The 16,109-nt window shown below is 42.1% G+C and overlaps 1 protein-coding gene across 2 annotated transcripts in view; it reads right to left on the bottom strand.

Annotated features, from left to right (window-relative positions):
- The window catches only part of LOC110284751 (zinc finger protein 474), a 48,746-nt gene that overhangs the window by 12,954 nt on the left and 19,683 nt on the right, over nt 1-16,109 (bottom strand). For both annotated transcript variants that reach the window (XM_021150625.1, XM_021150626.1), the window contains exon 2: nt 12,244-13,466. In XM_021150625.1, the coding sequence (XP_021006284.1) occupies nt 12,244-13,260 (1,017 nt within the window). In that variant the 5' untranslated portion in view covers nt 13,261-13,466. The remainder of the gene's footprint in view (nt 1-12,243; nt 13,467-16,109) is intronic.

The following is a 16,109-nucleotide window of genomic DNA, read 5'->3' as shown; positions in this document are numbered from 1 at the left end:
CAGTTTATTCTCTCCTTCCATCAAGTGAGTCCCAGGGATTGAACTCGGGTTGTCTGGCTTGGTGGCAAGCACCTTTTATCCTGCTGAGCCCTGTCACCAGCCTAGATTTATTTCTTGTCACTGAAGCATTTTTGTCTGTTCTTCTTAAGGAGAACATTTCAGTGAGGCTATGCCAAAGAAACCACATAGTAGTGCAAATTACATTCTTATTACTAAATCTGTATTGAAATTAAATAAACTACCAGACCTCTCCCCCAAATAAGCCATGATTTATATATTATTTGGAAATAGTCTTAAAAACAGAGCTTTGCCATCCCTGTCTGGGGGACTGTGTTATAACATCCCTGTATCAAAACAGCCCTATTACTTATGTTTACCTGAGACCATTCATTAACCTAAAAGTAAACAAACAAACAAAAAGAAAGGCCAACCAACAAACAAACACTCAAGGGACCACAAAATTAAAAAGTATTGTAAAAGGTAAAGAGAGCATTGATCTAAACCACAACTCCCAGCAATCTAACAGAAGACACGCCTGCTTTCAGATGTTGTCCAAGCATATGGCTGTAATCATTCATCTGTAATGATACAAGCCAAAACATCGAAATTCAAAACAGTGGTGACCATGAGAGAGGTAGACATGACAGTCCTTACCCTGTCTCAAAACTGGCTTTTGAGCTGTCCTTTCTATCTGTGTGTATTTTGTCTCTCAGATGGAGCATGACTCGTCACTGGCCCAGCCAGTGTATGACTATCTGGATTTAATCAACTATTTCCCAACTCCAGAAAAGTCAGTAAGACAGTGGTATTCTAAATAGTGATGGTGCCAATATGGTTTGAGCAGAAACCAAGCAGAGGTGCCTGCTGGAGGGACAGCTGTGACTGATTCAAATGGTGCCTGCACCAAAGGCCATGTAGGAAGAAAAGAGTAGGCATCTCTTAGTGATTCAACTGCATTGGAAATACTGGTGCTCTGGAAGTTGCTGTTGCCATGTGCCAGACTCTGTATAGGGAACAGAACCAAGAACTTACCCTAAGCAGTAGGTACAACCACACTGAACTCACATTCCTTGAGAAACATTCTTTAACTCTATGAGTGAATATCAGGCTGATGGATCCCCATTTGCCTATGTATAACTCACAACACATGAAACGGTTCAAAAAACCAGAGGAAGGGAACATAAGAAGGGCTTCTACTGAGTAGAGACAGTGTTTCCTTGACCTCTATGCCTATTGGTGTGTATTAGCTTGGGCTGATTATTTGAGAACTGGTTTCTGGCAAGGAACCATTTTAGACGGCTAAACTTTTGTGACCCTTTAAACTTCATAAGAGATTTGGTGTTTGGCCAGTACAAACAGCCTCATGATCTAGAACAATGGTCTGTAGTAACTCCCAACTATTAATTTATTTTTGTTGCTACTTCATAACTGTAATTTTACTACTGAGTGCTCAGTGTCTCAGTTCCTAAGGCCATCAGAAATATGTGTTTCTCAATGATTGTGATTCACAGGCTGAGAATCACTGGTCTAGAAACTTTTGTAGGTCATCCAAGTCGTGGCTGGAAGCAGAGTGAGTGGCAAAACGTGAGCCCTTCTTCACAGTGCATGGACACATGAATCCCTTGGGCATGCCCATTTAGTCTATCAGGTCCCACGGTGTCCTCTTTATAGGAACTCCATAGACTGGCCTCTATCAGTATCCTTTAGATCTCAGATTGCAAGTAGATGGACCATAGTCCTTTCAGCTAGTAGTGTGCTGTAGTTCAGTGGTTCTCGACATGGGGATCAAGTGGCCCTTTCACAGGAGCATAAGACCATCAGAAAACACAGATATTTACATATGATTCATAACAGTAGCAAAATTACAGTTATGAAGTAGCAACAAACATAATTTTATGGTTGAAGGTTACCATAGCATGGGTAACTATATTAATGGGTCACAGCATTAAGGAAGGTTGGGAACCAATTCTTTAGTTGGTCAACCTGTTGTTCCTGTAAGTTCAAAAATTATTATTTTAAGGTCCTACTCTCTAGGATACAACAGACATTTACTTTTAGTGTTCACTGTACAGCCTGATCTATCCCCGAAAGCATTGAAGTGTGACTTTAAGCAGCTTATTCTTCCAATCCTTTGACCATCATAGTAAAAAGAATTTGCCTCATATTTAATTTCTACAACATGATTTATTACATTAACACATCAGTGGCTAAGAAAGCTTTGTTATTTGACCAGGGAACTGGTTTTTTAACTGCCATCTCCTAAAAGTAGCAATCCAAAAGGATGAATCTCTGGTGGTGAAATTAGAAAACCAAAACAGAAGCAAAGAAGAGGCCCCTAAAATTACCTATAAATACAACAGTGGCATGGATGTTATGGGGATGGTCAGATGCTTCCTGACTGAATGTAATGCCTGATCTACAGGAAGAAACTTGTGCCTGGTTGAGTACATCTGCCAAGAATCCATGGCTGGAGAACTCAAGGGTCCCAGAGGTAAATTCATTATTATTATTTTGCTAAATAGATTTACTCTCAAACTGAGCTCTAAATACATATCTCTTTGTACATAAATTTTATGTAACAATATAATCAGTAGGTTGCCTATAGTGAATGCTACATAAAACTTGATCTCAACTGCAACCACGTCATTTCTGATTGTTTACATTATTATTCATAACAGTAGCAAAATTAGATTTATGATGTAGCAAAAAAATAATGTTATGCTTGGGGTCATCACAACATGGGAAATTATATTAAAGAGTCAGTGCATTAGGAAGGTTGAGAGCCCGTGCTTTAGTTTGAAGTACAAGGGAGGTTTGAAGCTATCCTCAGGAATAAGACGCTACTACATTAAGGGGTGAATTCAGTGACAAAAACCATGACTTTGTTGTGCATCCATGATCCTAAACCAAATCCACCATCTGTCGTCAACGAGGAACCATGTACTGCCTTTGAGAGAAACCAGCAAAGCCCCCATTTATGCATCTGTTCTGTTCTCAGGACTGCCTTAAAAGTCACAGTGCTTACAACACTGTGAGTTCTTATTCCCTTGGGCTGTGAGCTGTGGGCTGTGGTGTGTGTGTGTGTGTGTGTGTGTGTGTGTGTGTGTGTGTGGCCCAGGGAAGCACTTTCCTAGCCAGTTGCTTTGTAAGGAGCAGTGGCTGTCTTGATATTAGACTTTCCCTTTAAATGAATTTGCTTCTTTACAAATGCAGCCTTGTCTGAGGCATGGGGTTTTGCCCTTAAGATACTTTCTTCCTTCTCTTATTGTGGTGCAGGAAACCTTGCCCCCTGTTACTATAAGCTGGCAGGCCAATGAATCTCAGGAATCCACCTATTTGAATCTCGCCCACATTGGGATTATAAACCCTCCCTACCACAGATGGTGTGGGTTTTTTGTTTTTGTTTTTTTTTTTTTAATGCATTTTGGAGATGGAAAGGTCCTCAAGTTTGCAAGGCAAGTGCTTTGCCACCTGAGCCATTTCCCAGCCAAGGAACAGTCTCTTGCTTAAACAATTTTTCCATTTTATCTTATTTGAGGTTAAAACTAAAACTGACCTTACCATTGATACCATTGGAGGATATTGATTTTCTGGATAAATTCTTGCCCTAAAAATGACTTTCTTAGAATAATATTGATACAGGATGTTTTGGTGTTTTGTTTCGGAGCTCATCAGTTGGATGACAGCCCTCACTCTCATGGTTAGGTGGCTTCTAGGTGACAGAGTCAAACCAAACAAGGAGGAAGCACTGAGGGGAACCCACAGGCAAGATGGCAACTATCCAGTGACCATAGAGGGGGCAAACAAGAGATAGATAGTGGCAGCTGGACTTAGGGCAGAAAGTTGTTTTCCATGACTCATTTTTCTATGGTTTAGATGCAAAAGACCCCAGCTCAGGGAGTGTGCTTAGGAGTAGATTTCTATATAAACAAAACCAAACAAACCAAAGCCCACCATGTCAGATAGGCCAGAAATAATTCTAATTTTACGAGGCAAGGTATTTTTTTGATTGTTTTTTGCTTTATAAATTTTCCCATCATGGAGGTGAGTTGCCCTTGTTGCCTATAGTGCCCCTATCTTCCTTCATCTTGAAGTTGGGAACAATGCCTTTATGCTTTGGTGTTCTCTGATTCAAGCTAGCCTGGGATGTGAATGTTCCTCCAAGACTTTAAAGATGGGGTCGTGGTATTAGAGGCAGGTAGCTGGACAAAAATATGAGAAACTTACTGAATTCCTATATTGGGCATTTGTCGAGTTATATTTCGTATGTAAGACAATATGGTTCTGGGGAAGGCCATAAAAAGACACAGGAAGTGAGGAGGAGAAGAGCTATGTAGATAAATGGCAACTGAGAGAAGAGAGCTTAGGTAAGATTCTCTTGATGCTCTCTGCCCAATCACACGGCAGAATTTGTGCCTCATGCGGCTCAGGGACATGCCTGCTCGTCTGGACTCTGCCAGCATATGTTCAACTACATTTGATGTGGTTCCAAAACTCACGGAGAAGAATTTAGTGCTGATGCTAGAATTTGGATGGGTAGCAATCATGTTCCAAACCATAAGCATTGGTGTATATTACTAGGAAATCTAGATGCATGCATTTGGGGCTGGAAGCAAGTATTGAAAAGCGTCAGGTTTATGAAGACATGTTAAGATAGGTTAACATTTTTGTCAGATTTTCTTTATTGGGTGTGTGTGCATGTACAGAAGTTAACTTGCATGACTTGGTTCCCTCTTTTTACCATGCAGATCTCAGAGATAGAAGTCACTGTCAGGCTTGGCAGCAAGCAACTTTACCCAGTGATCCATATTGCCAGCCCAAGATAGACCAACTTTTAAATAATGTAGCTATAGTTTTATTGAGTTTATGACTGAATAATATTTGGTGTATAAGCATCTGGTCCTATGCTCTCACAGGAGTAACACATAATTAACATTTATCTGTCTAAAGAAGCAGCAAGCAAAATATAGGTATTCTGGTGCAAATCCATGAAGGAATATCAGCTTGTATCAGAGTCTTGCTACTTCTGATGCAATCTGAGGCAGACCTTCTACGTTTAAGTTGCATGTTACTACCATTTGTATAGGTGTTATCCTTTAAATTTTTTTTTATAAAGAACATATATAGTAAATTTTCTGTTAAAACTCTAAAGCTCTTCCCAGTACACACACTTCACACATTCCATATCTGTCCACAGGTTCACCTGGCTTGGCTTTTAGAGCCAATACTGTTAAAAAACAAAAGAGCCAGGATTGTTACCTTATTGTTGTTCTTTTACACCTGAGAGCCACAGGATCTTAGGATGCTGCCCTGATATTCCGGCATGGTTGGCCCCAAGGAAAGATGATCAAGTGTCATGTGGAGTTGGTCATTAAGTAGCCCAGCTGGCAGCATCATCAAAAGGCACTTTATGAGGTAAGGTTGGCTTTCATGACATCAGCACTGAGGAGCAGTTGAGCTAGGGCCACTGAAGATGACTAAGTGTGAGAACCACAGGCCACTTATTGTGTGATCTATCATCTCCAAAAGGAGTCCCATGTCACTCTTGGATTTATGGAGAATAGAGGCAAGCAGTTCTAAGAACCTTCCTTAGTCTTGACTTCAGGAACTCAGTTTAACAGAGGGCACAAAGGGAACAAACACTAAGAACACTCTCAGAGTTAGCCTTCCTCCTCATTCTCATGAGCTGAATAGCATGGTAGACGTGCCTGATAGTGAATTTAAGAAATATAAACAGATTGCAGCCCCTCCATCTTCCCACTGCTAGTGGATACACTTGTTTTGTTTTAGTTTTGTTTTGTTTTGTTTTTTCTGCATTCAGCATCCTCCTGAAATAAAGAAGCACACATCCTACAATTAGCTCTTTCTGTGCACCGGCGATCCTAAGTCCTGGTGCCTGCTTCTCTTCTGGGGTCTTACCTCTTCTGGACACCTCAATTCGCTCTTCCTCTCCACTGAATTATTTTAGTCATTCAATGTAGTCTCAATGCTTCTATTGTTTAAAGAAACCCCTACTTCTAAGTTATTCACTTATTTTCTCTTACACTGGAGAGCGAAATTTCTCAAAACATACCCACATGCTCCAACCAAATGCGTGTGTTCCTTCCAACATTCATAGGTAAATCTACATGTCCAAAAGAAAAGTTATTTTCAGTTCTGGCTCTACTTCCTCTCTGAGCATGCCTACTGCTGTTCTTCTTGTGCTGATAATTTCACAGCTACCACCTTCCAGAGCTTGCTCTCTCTCACTCGATCTCTCTCTCTCTCTCTCTCTCTCTCTCTCTCTCTCTCTCTCTCTCACCAGGCCCTTCTAGTCAATCATATTTTTGGATATTCATTCTTCAACCCCTTCAGGGGTCAGCTTCAGTCTTTCTTTTTCATTTTTAAGATTTATTTTATTTGCATTGTAGTTTTGTTTGCACCTATATCTGTGTGTACTTGGTGCCCAAGAGGTCAACAGAGGGGCCTCAGATCCCCTGGAATTGGAATTAGAGATGGTTGTTAAGCTACCATGTGAATCTTAGACTCTGAATTCTGTTCCTGCTCAAGAATAGTAAGTACTCAACTGCTGAGCCAGTCTAGCCCCTAGTCTGGTTTTGTAATCCTGCACTTGTTCAGATTTCGATAATTACTAATAACCAACAAATGGACATCCCAGCCGTGTCCTCTCTTCTTAGTCCCAAACTCATACATCTCAGCTCAGATTACTTAAATATCCTGGTAACATTTTAATTTCTGGAATGAAACCATTCCCAGTGGCATCCCTTTCCCTCTTAGAAAGCAGCACGATGAAACCTGGTGTTCCCACTAAAATATGGGAGTCCTCCTTGGTCTTCCTTACCCCACTTCATCTCCAAGTCTGCCACCGATCACTGGATTCATGGTACAGCTAAGCAACTGGTGTACTGATCTGTGGAGGGCAGCTTGAGATATCACCACTGCCGAAGTGCCACCCCTACAGCTGCTTCTAGTGCAAAATCATCCCCCATGAGGTGCCAGCCACATGTGGGCTCTTTAGCTCCACTGTAAGGTCAGACCACAGTCTCCCCCTATAGCCATACCTTCATTCCAACCTGCTCCTTAAAGGCTTTCACAGGCCATGGGTCTTAGATGAAGAATCTCCCTTGAGGTTTTCTCTCACCAAGGTTCTCAATGTTGCCTCCCATCACAACACACTGGGCTATCAAAATTTAATACTATCTGATAATTTTTTTACTTTTGCTATCATTTCCTCCTAAGACTAAGAGCTGGGTCTATAGTTTTTGTTTGTTTGTTTGTTCATTTGTTTGTTGTTTTGTTATAAGTATATATTTGTGTTTAGGCCAACTCCCAATGATGAATTCTTGTAAGTCTGCTAACTTGTTTCCTCTTTGTATTGCCTAATGATTAGGCTTCCCAGGGTAACAATAATCCCACCTTTCCATGCTGGGAATTGCAAACACAGGTACATTAATTACTCCTGAGGTTCTAACATGCCTTCTCGGACACTTGATATGCTCATTTAGATTTAGAACTAGCCCTAGCACCACTTTAGAACCTGCTACCTAACTCTAGGCAACTCTTTCTTAACCTCAAACTTCCTACCAGACAATTAGAGAAAATTTAGAGCAGATTACACGCACAAAGTGCTGATGGTTAAAACAATGCTGAGTGATGTTGTTCCTTCTAAAGTCATGCTGAATCTTAATCCTCAGTGGAACACATATTGAGGCTCAGGATGTGGGCAGTGACCTTTGTGAATAAAATTAACACCTTTATCAATGGGATCAAGCTTGAAGCTAATGCTTCTCCTGTTGTGAAAACAAGCATTAGCCAGAACAGCATCTAGCCCCCATCTTGGACATAGAACATTCCTCCAGACAGCAGTGCTGCTGGTACTTTGACCTTGTGCTGCCTTGTCTCCAGAATGTGAGACTCAAATCTTCATTCTTCATAAATTACCCTGTCTCAGGCATTTTTCATAGTAGAATGGATGAATACATAAAGATACTCAATAAAAAGTTCATAATTTCCCTTCATGTCCCTAGACTCCGTGTTCTTTCTATTTAACAGAAATCCATGCACAAATATGAAAATGGGGTCCATATCTGCTCTACCTTTCTTGTTGAGACAGTCCCATTAGATATTTTGCCTTCAAGAAATGAGATTCACCCCCGGAAACAGCACCTCTAGCTAATATAACTATAATCTAATATAATCTAATATAACTATAATCTAATATAATCTAATATAACTATAATCTAATATAATCTAATATAACTATAGCCCCGAATAACTGGAGTTCATGATTGTACTCTACAGGAATCTTCTTAGATTTTGGATGTTAAAATAAAGGGGTGGAGCTGGAGGAGCTGGAGAGATGGCTCAGTGGTTAAGAGCATTTGTTGTTCTTGCAGAGGACTGAGGTTCAATTCCCAGTATCTGCATGGTGGCTCACAACCATCCATCACTCCAGTTCGCAGGAATTTAGTATTCTCTTTTGACCTCTGAGGACACCGGACATGCATGCACTGCACACACATACATTAGAGAAAAACATTCATACATAAAAAAGAAAAGAAAAGAGGTGTAGGGGCTGCAGAAGTTGCTCAGCAGTTAACAGCACTCAAGGACCTAAGTTCAGTTCCCGGCACCCAGATAAGATAGCTTGCAACCACCTGGAAATTCAGCTGCAGGGCGTTTGGACACTTTTGTTCTCCTAGGGCACCTTCAATCAGGTACACATGCCTACACATAGCCACACACCTTTCCACATACACATAATTAAAAAGAATAAAGAATAATTTTTTTTTTGAAAAAGGCAGTTCCATATTTGACAATGTAGAAGGCATTAAAAAGAAAGAGCAGCAGATGGCAGCACCAGATGCTAGTGATGTGTTCAGCCGCAACCTGAACCCCGGAGATGCCAAAAGTACTCAGAGTCAAGTCCAGAGAGACAGTCTTCTGTACAAAAGATAGCATCCTTTAATAAAAAATAATTTCAGCTTCACAACGTAAGGCAGGATTTGTATAAACACTTCATATGTTACCAACAGAATCCTAAGACAGTCGATCCCTAGCCTTACTTAGAGAAGGTCATTAGGCAAAGAGTGAATTTGGGTTTATAATTACGTGTTCAACTATCATCCTGTGCTGCAAGTAACTGGAAGAGGTCTCAAGCTAAAGACGGTAACAATCAGCTTCCAAAAAACAAACAAAAAAAAAAGAACCAACTTGTTAACATTTATTTTTTGTTTTAAGATAAGGAATAATAATGGGTTCTATCATATTCTTCAGAAGATACCATGGAGAAATACTTGCAAAACGAGTGTTCTATTAACCTAACACAATAGTAAAGTTGAAAACAATAATCTGTATTTTTCCACACCGTCCATCAAAATGTCATATGACATTTTTAACTAGGTGTAGCTCACCCAAGCCTTTCTTCTTTCACAGGAAGAGAATGTCACAATCCTGATCACAACGACATAGGACCAGACAATGGTGCCCCTAGGACAACAGACTTTTGCATAATTCCACATTAAGGTTTTTATTCCCCTTAAACACTGCTAGAGCACTTCACAAAAGATCACACAGAGTGGATCTGGCTCTGTATTTCAGATTATACATAGCAGCAGAGTTTGAGTTCATATAAGGATAAAGTGAGGTGCCCACTTAGATCTCACAGGCATTTATTTTTGTTTTCTTTGATTGACTGCATCATAAGAGAACCTTCAATTGTAGGACCATCCTCAGCAGCAATGTAGCTGGCCATCAAACCTCACTGTCACCCAGTGAGAGAGAGAGCACACTGTTTCCCCAATCGTCCCTGTTATTGTGGACATATTTTTTTCCTCTCTGGAATTTGGGTTGAGCTCCTTAAGAATATCAGGCAAGAATAGCTGATGTTAATCCAAGATCAGATCAAGAACTCCAAAGTAAAACTGCTCTAATTGACAGGAGAAAGAGATGAAGCAGGCATCCAGATTGTAAAACGCAATGCACTTCAGTCAGCCAAAAGTCAGCTGTCACAGGCAGATTCAACTCCAGAATCTAATGATGTATAGGTCAGCGCTCTTTATGAAAAACAGATGAATCGTTGTATGAAGTGGCAAGTGGTGTGAGGGAGCTAAAATTCCAACAGACGGGATCCAGAAAGCAAAGTGAACTCGTCAGGAAAGGCGTTCTGAATAGACCTTAAAAGCAATGTCCGAGGGTACACATAACATCCATCACTTCCAAAATATCTTATGCTTTAGGGAAACCTAAAACTTGCTCCATTTTAATTCACCCAAGCTTGATTTAAATTTGGATATGACCTGTCAGTGTATTCACTGGGACTTGTATGGTTCCCAAATATGTCAGGAAACAGGTAACAATGGTGGGTGTCACTTTGCTACTGACACATGGCAGGCAATGCCTTTGAGGGTTTGGGTGCACACTGGCAACATCCAGTCTTCTAGGGACCTCCCTAGAGGCTCACAGTCACACAGGCATCATGTAGATACCACCCCTGCTGACACCTTCTCCTCCAGACAACTGGGTGGGTGGAAGAGGGAGGTGGCTTTTTTGTGACACCACAGGCCAAGTCAGTCGGTCTCTTTCGGCAGTTGTGACTGAGAGAACATGCCATGCCTAGCTGGTTGGCTTCAGTCTTGGAGCACAAAGTATGTGTTCCAACAATAAGCACAAGAGTCCTGATCGTACTCCTCGCTAGCTCTAGATCTGTAATGAGAATGTTTAAAGTAAAGGCATGCGACCAAGAAATGGGGCTGTGCGTTCGAATGCTGGGATGGTCACTGATTGGTGGCCCTAAGACACAAATCCTTTTACTCTCTGTTTCCAGACCCCAAACTTCTTGGAAGAAAAGCAACAAGCAGAGGATGGGAAAACCAGATCAGGCTTCTGAGACCAGCTCAGAACCCATGCCTCACTTAAGCATTTGGTTTTCCATAGGGCAAAGAATCTAGCCATTTTTATTTATTTTGTTTTGTTTGTCTTCAATATTCACTGGAAAAACTGTTCCGCATGTTGGTCTGACTTGTCTGCTCTAGGATGGCTGTCATGGGATCTTCAAAACTAATAAGTCCATAATTTTTAGTCATGGAAACTAGGAACACGGACTAGACAGTTCTCAGAGTAATAAAAAGTAAAAGCAAGAGAAATTAGATCATAATAAAAGATGTGCCCTTATCGCTCCAGTTTAATAAGGGTCCAAATTACCTTTGTTTCCTTAAACTCCTCAATTTTTAAGCAGTATCTGGCTAAAGACTGTTGTCAGGAGGTCATGAGTAGGGGGTTTGAGCATGCCTGGAATTCAAACAGCCATGAGGAAAGACCACCTCCTATTTCTTACAGTTGACATATAGGATGTGACAGGGCAATCAATGTCCTGATTTTAGGGCAGGATATCCATTGGCCACCTTCATAACTATCCCCACCCAATCCTCCTAATGGTGAGACCCCGAAGTAAAAGGCTAATAGCTTTAACTTTATAGGCTGATGATACCTGGGCTCATTGTTTAGAATGACTGAGGTTGGGGGACACCATCTTGTGAATGGTCTCCATAATGGGTACAGAACAACACAGGGCTGAGGACTTCCCAGAACCATGCATACATATGTAGTTGCTTCAGCATCCACGAAAGGGTTACCCCCCACCCCACCCCACACACACACTTATAATCATGTATGCCTTCAACAAAATTGCACTGCATCTGCAAAGCACACAGACTTAGCAAGCATTCCAGTGTTTAATTACTGCTAAAGTCATTCGGGGTTTTTGACACAGATTCTATTTTAGTAAGATAAACTCAGCATAACCCAATATTGCCAAAACCGAATTCCTAAGGTAGATGACTAAAATAAACCAGCAATAAACATTGGCTGTTGGGTTGGGAATCATATCTCTGTAATGTAGACACAGCATTAATGACTCATTTTAAGTAACAGTCTCTCCCAGGGATTACTGGGACGAGGGATCAGAGAAAACAGTCCATTTCTTTTAGGCTGTAGGACTGAAGAGGATTATGAACAAGCCAGACAAGGATTCTGTTAGGTCTACTTTGCAAAAATAGACACACACGCAGCCCCTGGAGTCCAAAAGGAGATCCACTTGGACAGGCTGCTTTGAGACACAAGTAAGGCTTTGGTAGAAACCATCGTTGGGGCTGAGGTGGCTGACTCTAGGAATAGTTCTCTCATCCTTTTGAAGATGTAGTGTGTCCCCAGTCCACCTACTTCATCTTACATGACACCAGTTACCTTGTCCCCATTGGGTGATTCCATGTTCCTCTGTTGCTTGGAATTAGTGGGTGGATTTGAACCGCCTTTCCTTTCTATGTTCGAATTTGAAGTTTTTGGTTGAGACTTACAACTTCTCTGGTGTACAGGTAGGCGGTCCACAGCAAAAGTCCGGCCACAATTCGGGCAAGGCACAAGTGCGGCTTGACTCGCCCCCTCTTGGCTGGACTGTCCAGTTGGAAGGGGTTGAGGCTTCTGGGGCAGTGGCCGACGCAGCTCTCTAGGGAGTTGGTCATTCTCAATTTTCCACTTTTCCAAGCATTTGGGCTCATGGATAGGAAGGGACAGCGTGCCAAATTCCCTACCACAAATGTAACAGATGAGAGTCCTTGGTCGGGCTGGGATGCCGCTAGAAGCTTTCTTGAGACCAGTAGGAATATTAGAACTACCCATGCTTGGTGGTCCAGGATTCTCACCCTTTGGCTTGCAGCTTCTCTGGTGAACCAGGAGACGGTCTGGCAAGAATGTGCGGCCGCAGTTTTCACAGGGCAGCAGCTGAGCCTGGGCACTCTCAAATGCTTCCTCATTGGCTGCCTGAAGGTTGTAGGAGTCAGTGCCACTGATGGGCTGCGGTTTGGAGGGTTCTGGCCTCCTCAGGTGCTTGGGTAGTTTGCTGTTCTCAATGCGCCACTTCTCCAAGCACTGGGGCTCATGAATGGCAAGTGACTGGGACCCAAATTCTCGGCCACAAATATAGCATATCCGGAACCCTGGCCTGCGGGATGGGATCACAGGGGGTCTAGGCTGGGTTTCTGACATAATTCGACTTGAGCGTTTTGATAGAATCACTGTTCCCGGTCTCCTTTTCTGAGTGTTAGCCTTTATGTTTTTGGTTAGACCGCCACACTGTGTTTCCTGCAGAAGGGTTGAATGGAGGTCACTCGGCAGGGTAGCCTGCTGGATAACGAAGGTGGGCTCTTTGGAGCGGTGGATAGTTCCTTGTGATTGGCTGGAAATCCTTTCATTTCCTCTTTCCATGAACACAGGAGGCTTTCTCTAGTACTTGCTGGAGTTTCAGATCACACTGGTTCTCGGCTACTGCTTAGACTTGGAGGCTAGTGACACTGACTTGCCCTGGGCTTCCACATGTTGCCAATACTTGGATCAGTGACTCAGAGCGTCATTGGAGGGCAGCAGTCCGAAATGTGGGAAAGTCCCCATTAAGCCTTAGATGTCTCCAAGATCTGTAAGGAACAGGAGATATAAATCAAGACGTTACTACACACAGACACACACAGACACACACAGACACACACACATCCCTTAGATCATAAACTGTTAAAAGACAGCATTTTTTTTTTAAATTGGCCATGTAGTCTGTTTGGCTAGCTTAGTAACTACCCGTGCATTAGAGATACTCACGAAACATCAACACAAATGGGAATAGTTCATTTACAAATTGCAGTGTACTGAAATTAACAGAGCAGAATTATTCAAAAAGAAGGCTGAAGATGACATCCCATTGACATGGATGACACAAACTAACAGTCTGAGTTCAGGAAGTGGAATGTCCAAAGAAGAGAAAGACGAAGAGAAATACAAAACTACAAACAAAAATTAAAGAGATCAACAGACCCGGTAGAAAACCTTCACGATCGCACAAACACCTCCTTCAGGGATTCTTAACTCTTCAGTGACGTAGACTCCTTTGGTAATTGTGAAAACATCGGGTTTCTCGGGATGTTTAAAAACAAACAAAAGTTGTTTTTTTTAAACATTATTTAAAGGTGAAACACATTTTGTTGAAATGTGTTAAGTATTTGAGGTGACACTGTGTATTAAGGAATGGAGTGTCATAGACTTCTTGAGTATCATGCACTGAAGAGCCTGGATGAGATAACTGTGTATCTTTCTTGTGACTGTGCTGCTCAGGCATTGCTCTTTTTTTTTTTTTTTTTTTTTGAGACAGGGTTTCTCTTCATAGCCCTGGCTGTTCTGGAACTCACTTTGTAGACCAGGCTGGGCTCGAACTCAGAAATCTGCCTGCCTCTGCCTCCTGAGTGCTGGGATTAAAGGCTTGTGCCACCATGCCCGGCTTCAGGCATTGCTTGATGTATATTTTGCCAACCAGTTTTGGGAAAGAAAGAAAGAAAAAATATGGTCCCTGGTTTTCTGAAACAAACTAGAAGAAAAAGCTAATAGGATAATGAGACCTCACTATGGGCAGAAGCATAAGGTGTTTTCATCTTGGGAGAAATCATGAGTGAATTTTATTGTGGGTTGACAAGCTAATTCTATCAGAAATCTTGGATCCTTGTTCATTTTCTGGGTCACTGGGTCAGGGCTGGAGCCCGAAAGCATCCATTTAGGTTGCAGGCTCTGCACCAGACCTGAGGTTCAGCATACATCAGCAAACATATGAGCTTAGAGTGCTAATATGTAAACCCCAGGTATAAGGTTTATAAGGGACAAAAAGAACTGTGAGATCTGAGCCCAGTGTCTGTATTTCTGGTGCCAAGAAAAGCCTGAACCTTTGTAGTTTGGAGATCAACTCAGGTCTGGCACAGAGGAGGAAGTGATTCTTCATCCTGACAGCTCCTGAGGCAGTGATGCTAACACGTGGCAACCAAAGAATGTGTTGGCTCAAACACAGTGGCCTGCAGACAAAATGAAGCTCAGAGAAACGGATCGCTTTCTCAGTATCATTAGAAAAGATAGTGGGCTCTGAGCACGCAGAGCACAGGATAAGGGGGTTAGGGAATACACAAAGCACACTTATCAGCGTTGAGTAAAAGATACTGAGAGCCAATGTTATTCTGACCTAGTTATCCTTTTCCCCTGAAACCAGGAAGTTATAGATACTGAAAGTAGTGAAAGAGATTAGAAAATTCAATATAATAAAACAGGCTCCCTTGCCTTAAACTGCTTCTCCATCTGTCTCTGTCTCTCTTTGTTTTTCTATCCCTCTTCTTCCCTATATACATGCATGCACACACGCGCACGCACACACAAGCACACATGCACACACACACATACACACATGCACACACACATACACACAAGCACACATGCACACACACACATACACACATGCACACANGCACACATGCACACACACACATACACACATGCACACACACATACACACAAGCACACATGCACACACACACATACACACATGCACACACACATACAGAGCCCAGTCCTCAGTGTGATACTGAGAAAGCCCTATGACCTTCACCAACACCTCCTCTAACCCCACCCTTCTCATGACATAAGAGACTAATATTTAGTGAATGGCAACCATGGGCCCAACTGTGCTCTAGTTTTCATGTCTATGGTTCAGTTAATTCTGAGACAGTGATGAGGCAGATATCATTACTCAATTTTATACACCAACCGCGACTCAGAAAAGACAAGTTGGTTGGCCCAAGACAATTTCTAAATGACAGAACAGGGGGTTCAATTCCAGTTCCCGCTGGCTCCAGGGTACAGCTCTTTCCATTATCCATTCCACCTGAATTCCTCGGAGCTCCTCTCCTTTAGTTTCCATCCCCATTTTAATGTACTATTCATATGCCTCTTGGGCAGGCGCCTAAATTCTCTCCAATCTCTATGCTCGAAGAGGGAGATGGGAGGAGGATCGCAGATGGAAAAAACAGAACCGGGAGAGGAGCTCTCCCGAAGACAAGGATGTTCTGTATGAGACAGGGTCATTTTATTTTGCAGTAAATATGGTTTGCTAGACGTTTCTTCTGGTTGGAGTGTGGCGCATCCTTTCTCTGAACCTACCAGCCTCTTCAGGATCACTTATCCAGCCAGCGAAAGATGGGCAGGGTGTGGGGTAGAGGTGTGTGAGAAAGTGACTGATTTAGTTGTCTTTTTTT

Source organism: Mus caroli, chromosome 18 (genome assembly GCF_900094665.2).
Source record: "Mus caroli chromosome 18, CAROLI_EIJ_v1.1, whole genome shotgun sequence".
In the NCBI taxonomy this organism is placed as follows: Eukaryota; Metazoa; Chordata; class Mammalia; order Rodentia; family Muridae; genus Mus; species Mus caroli.
The sequence above is the reverse complement of the archived record's forward strand: the minus strand, read 5'-3'. Positions and strand labels throughout refer to the sequence as shown.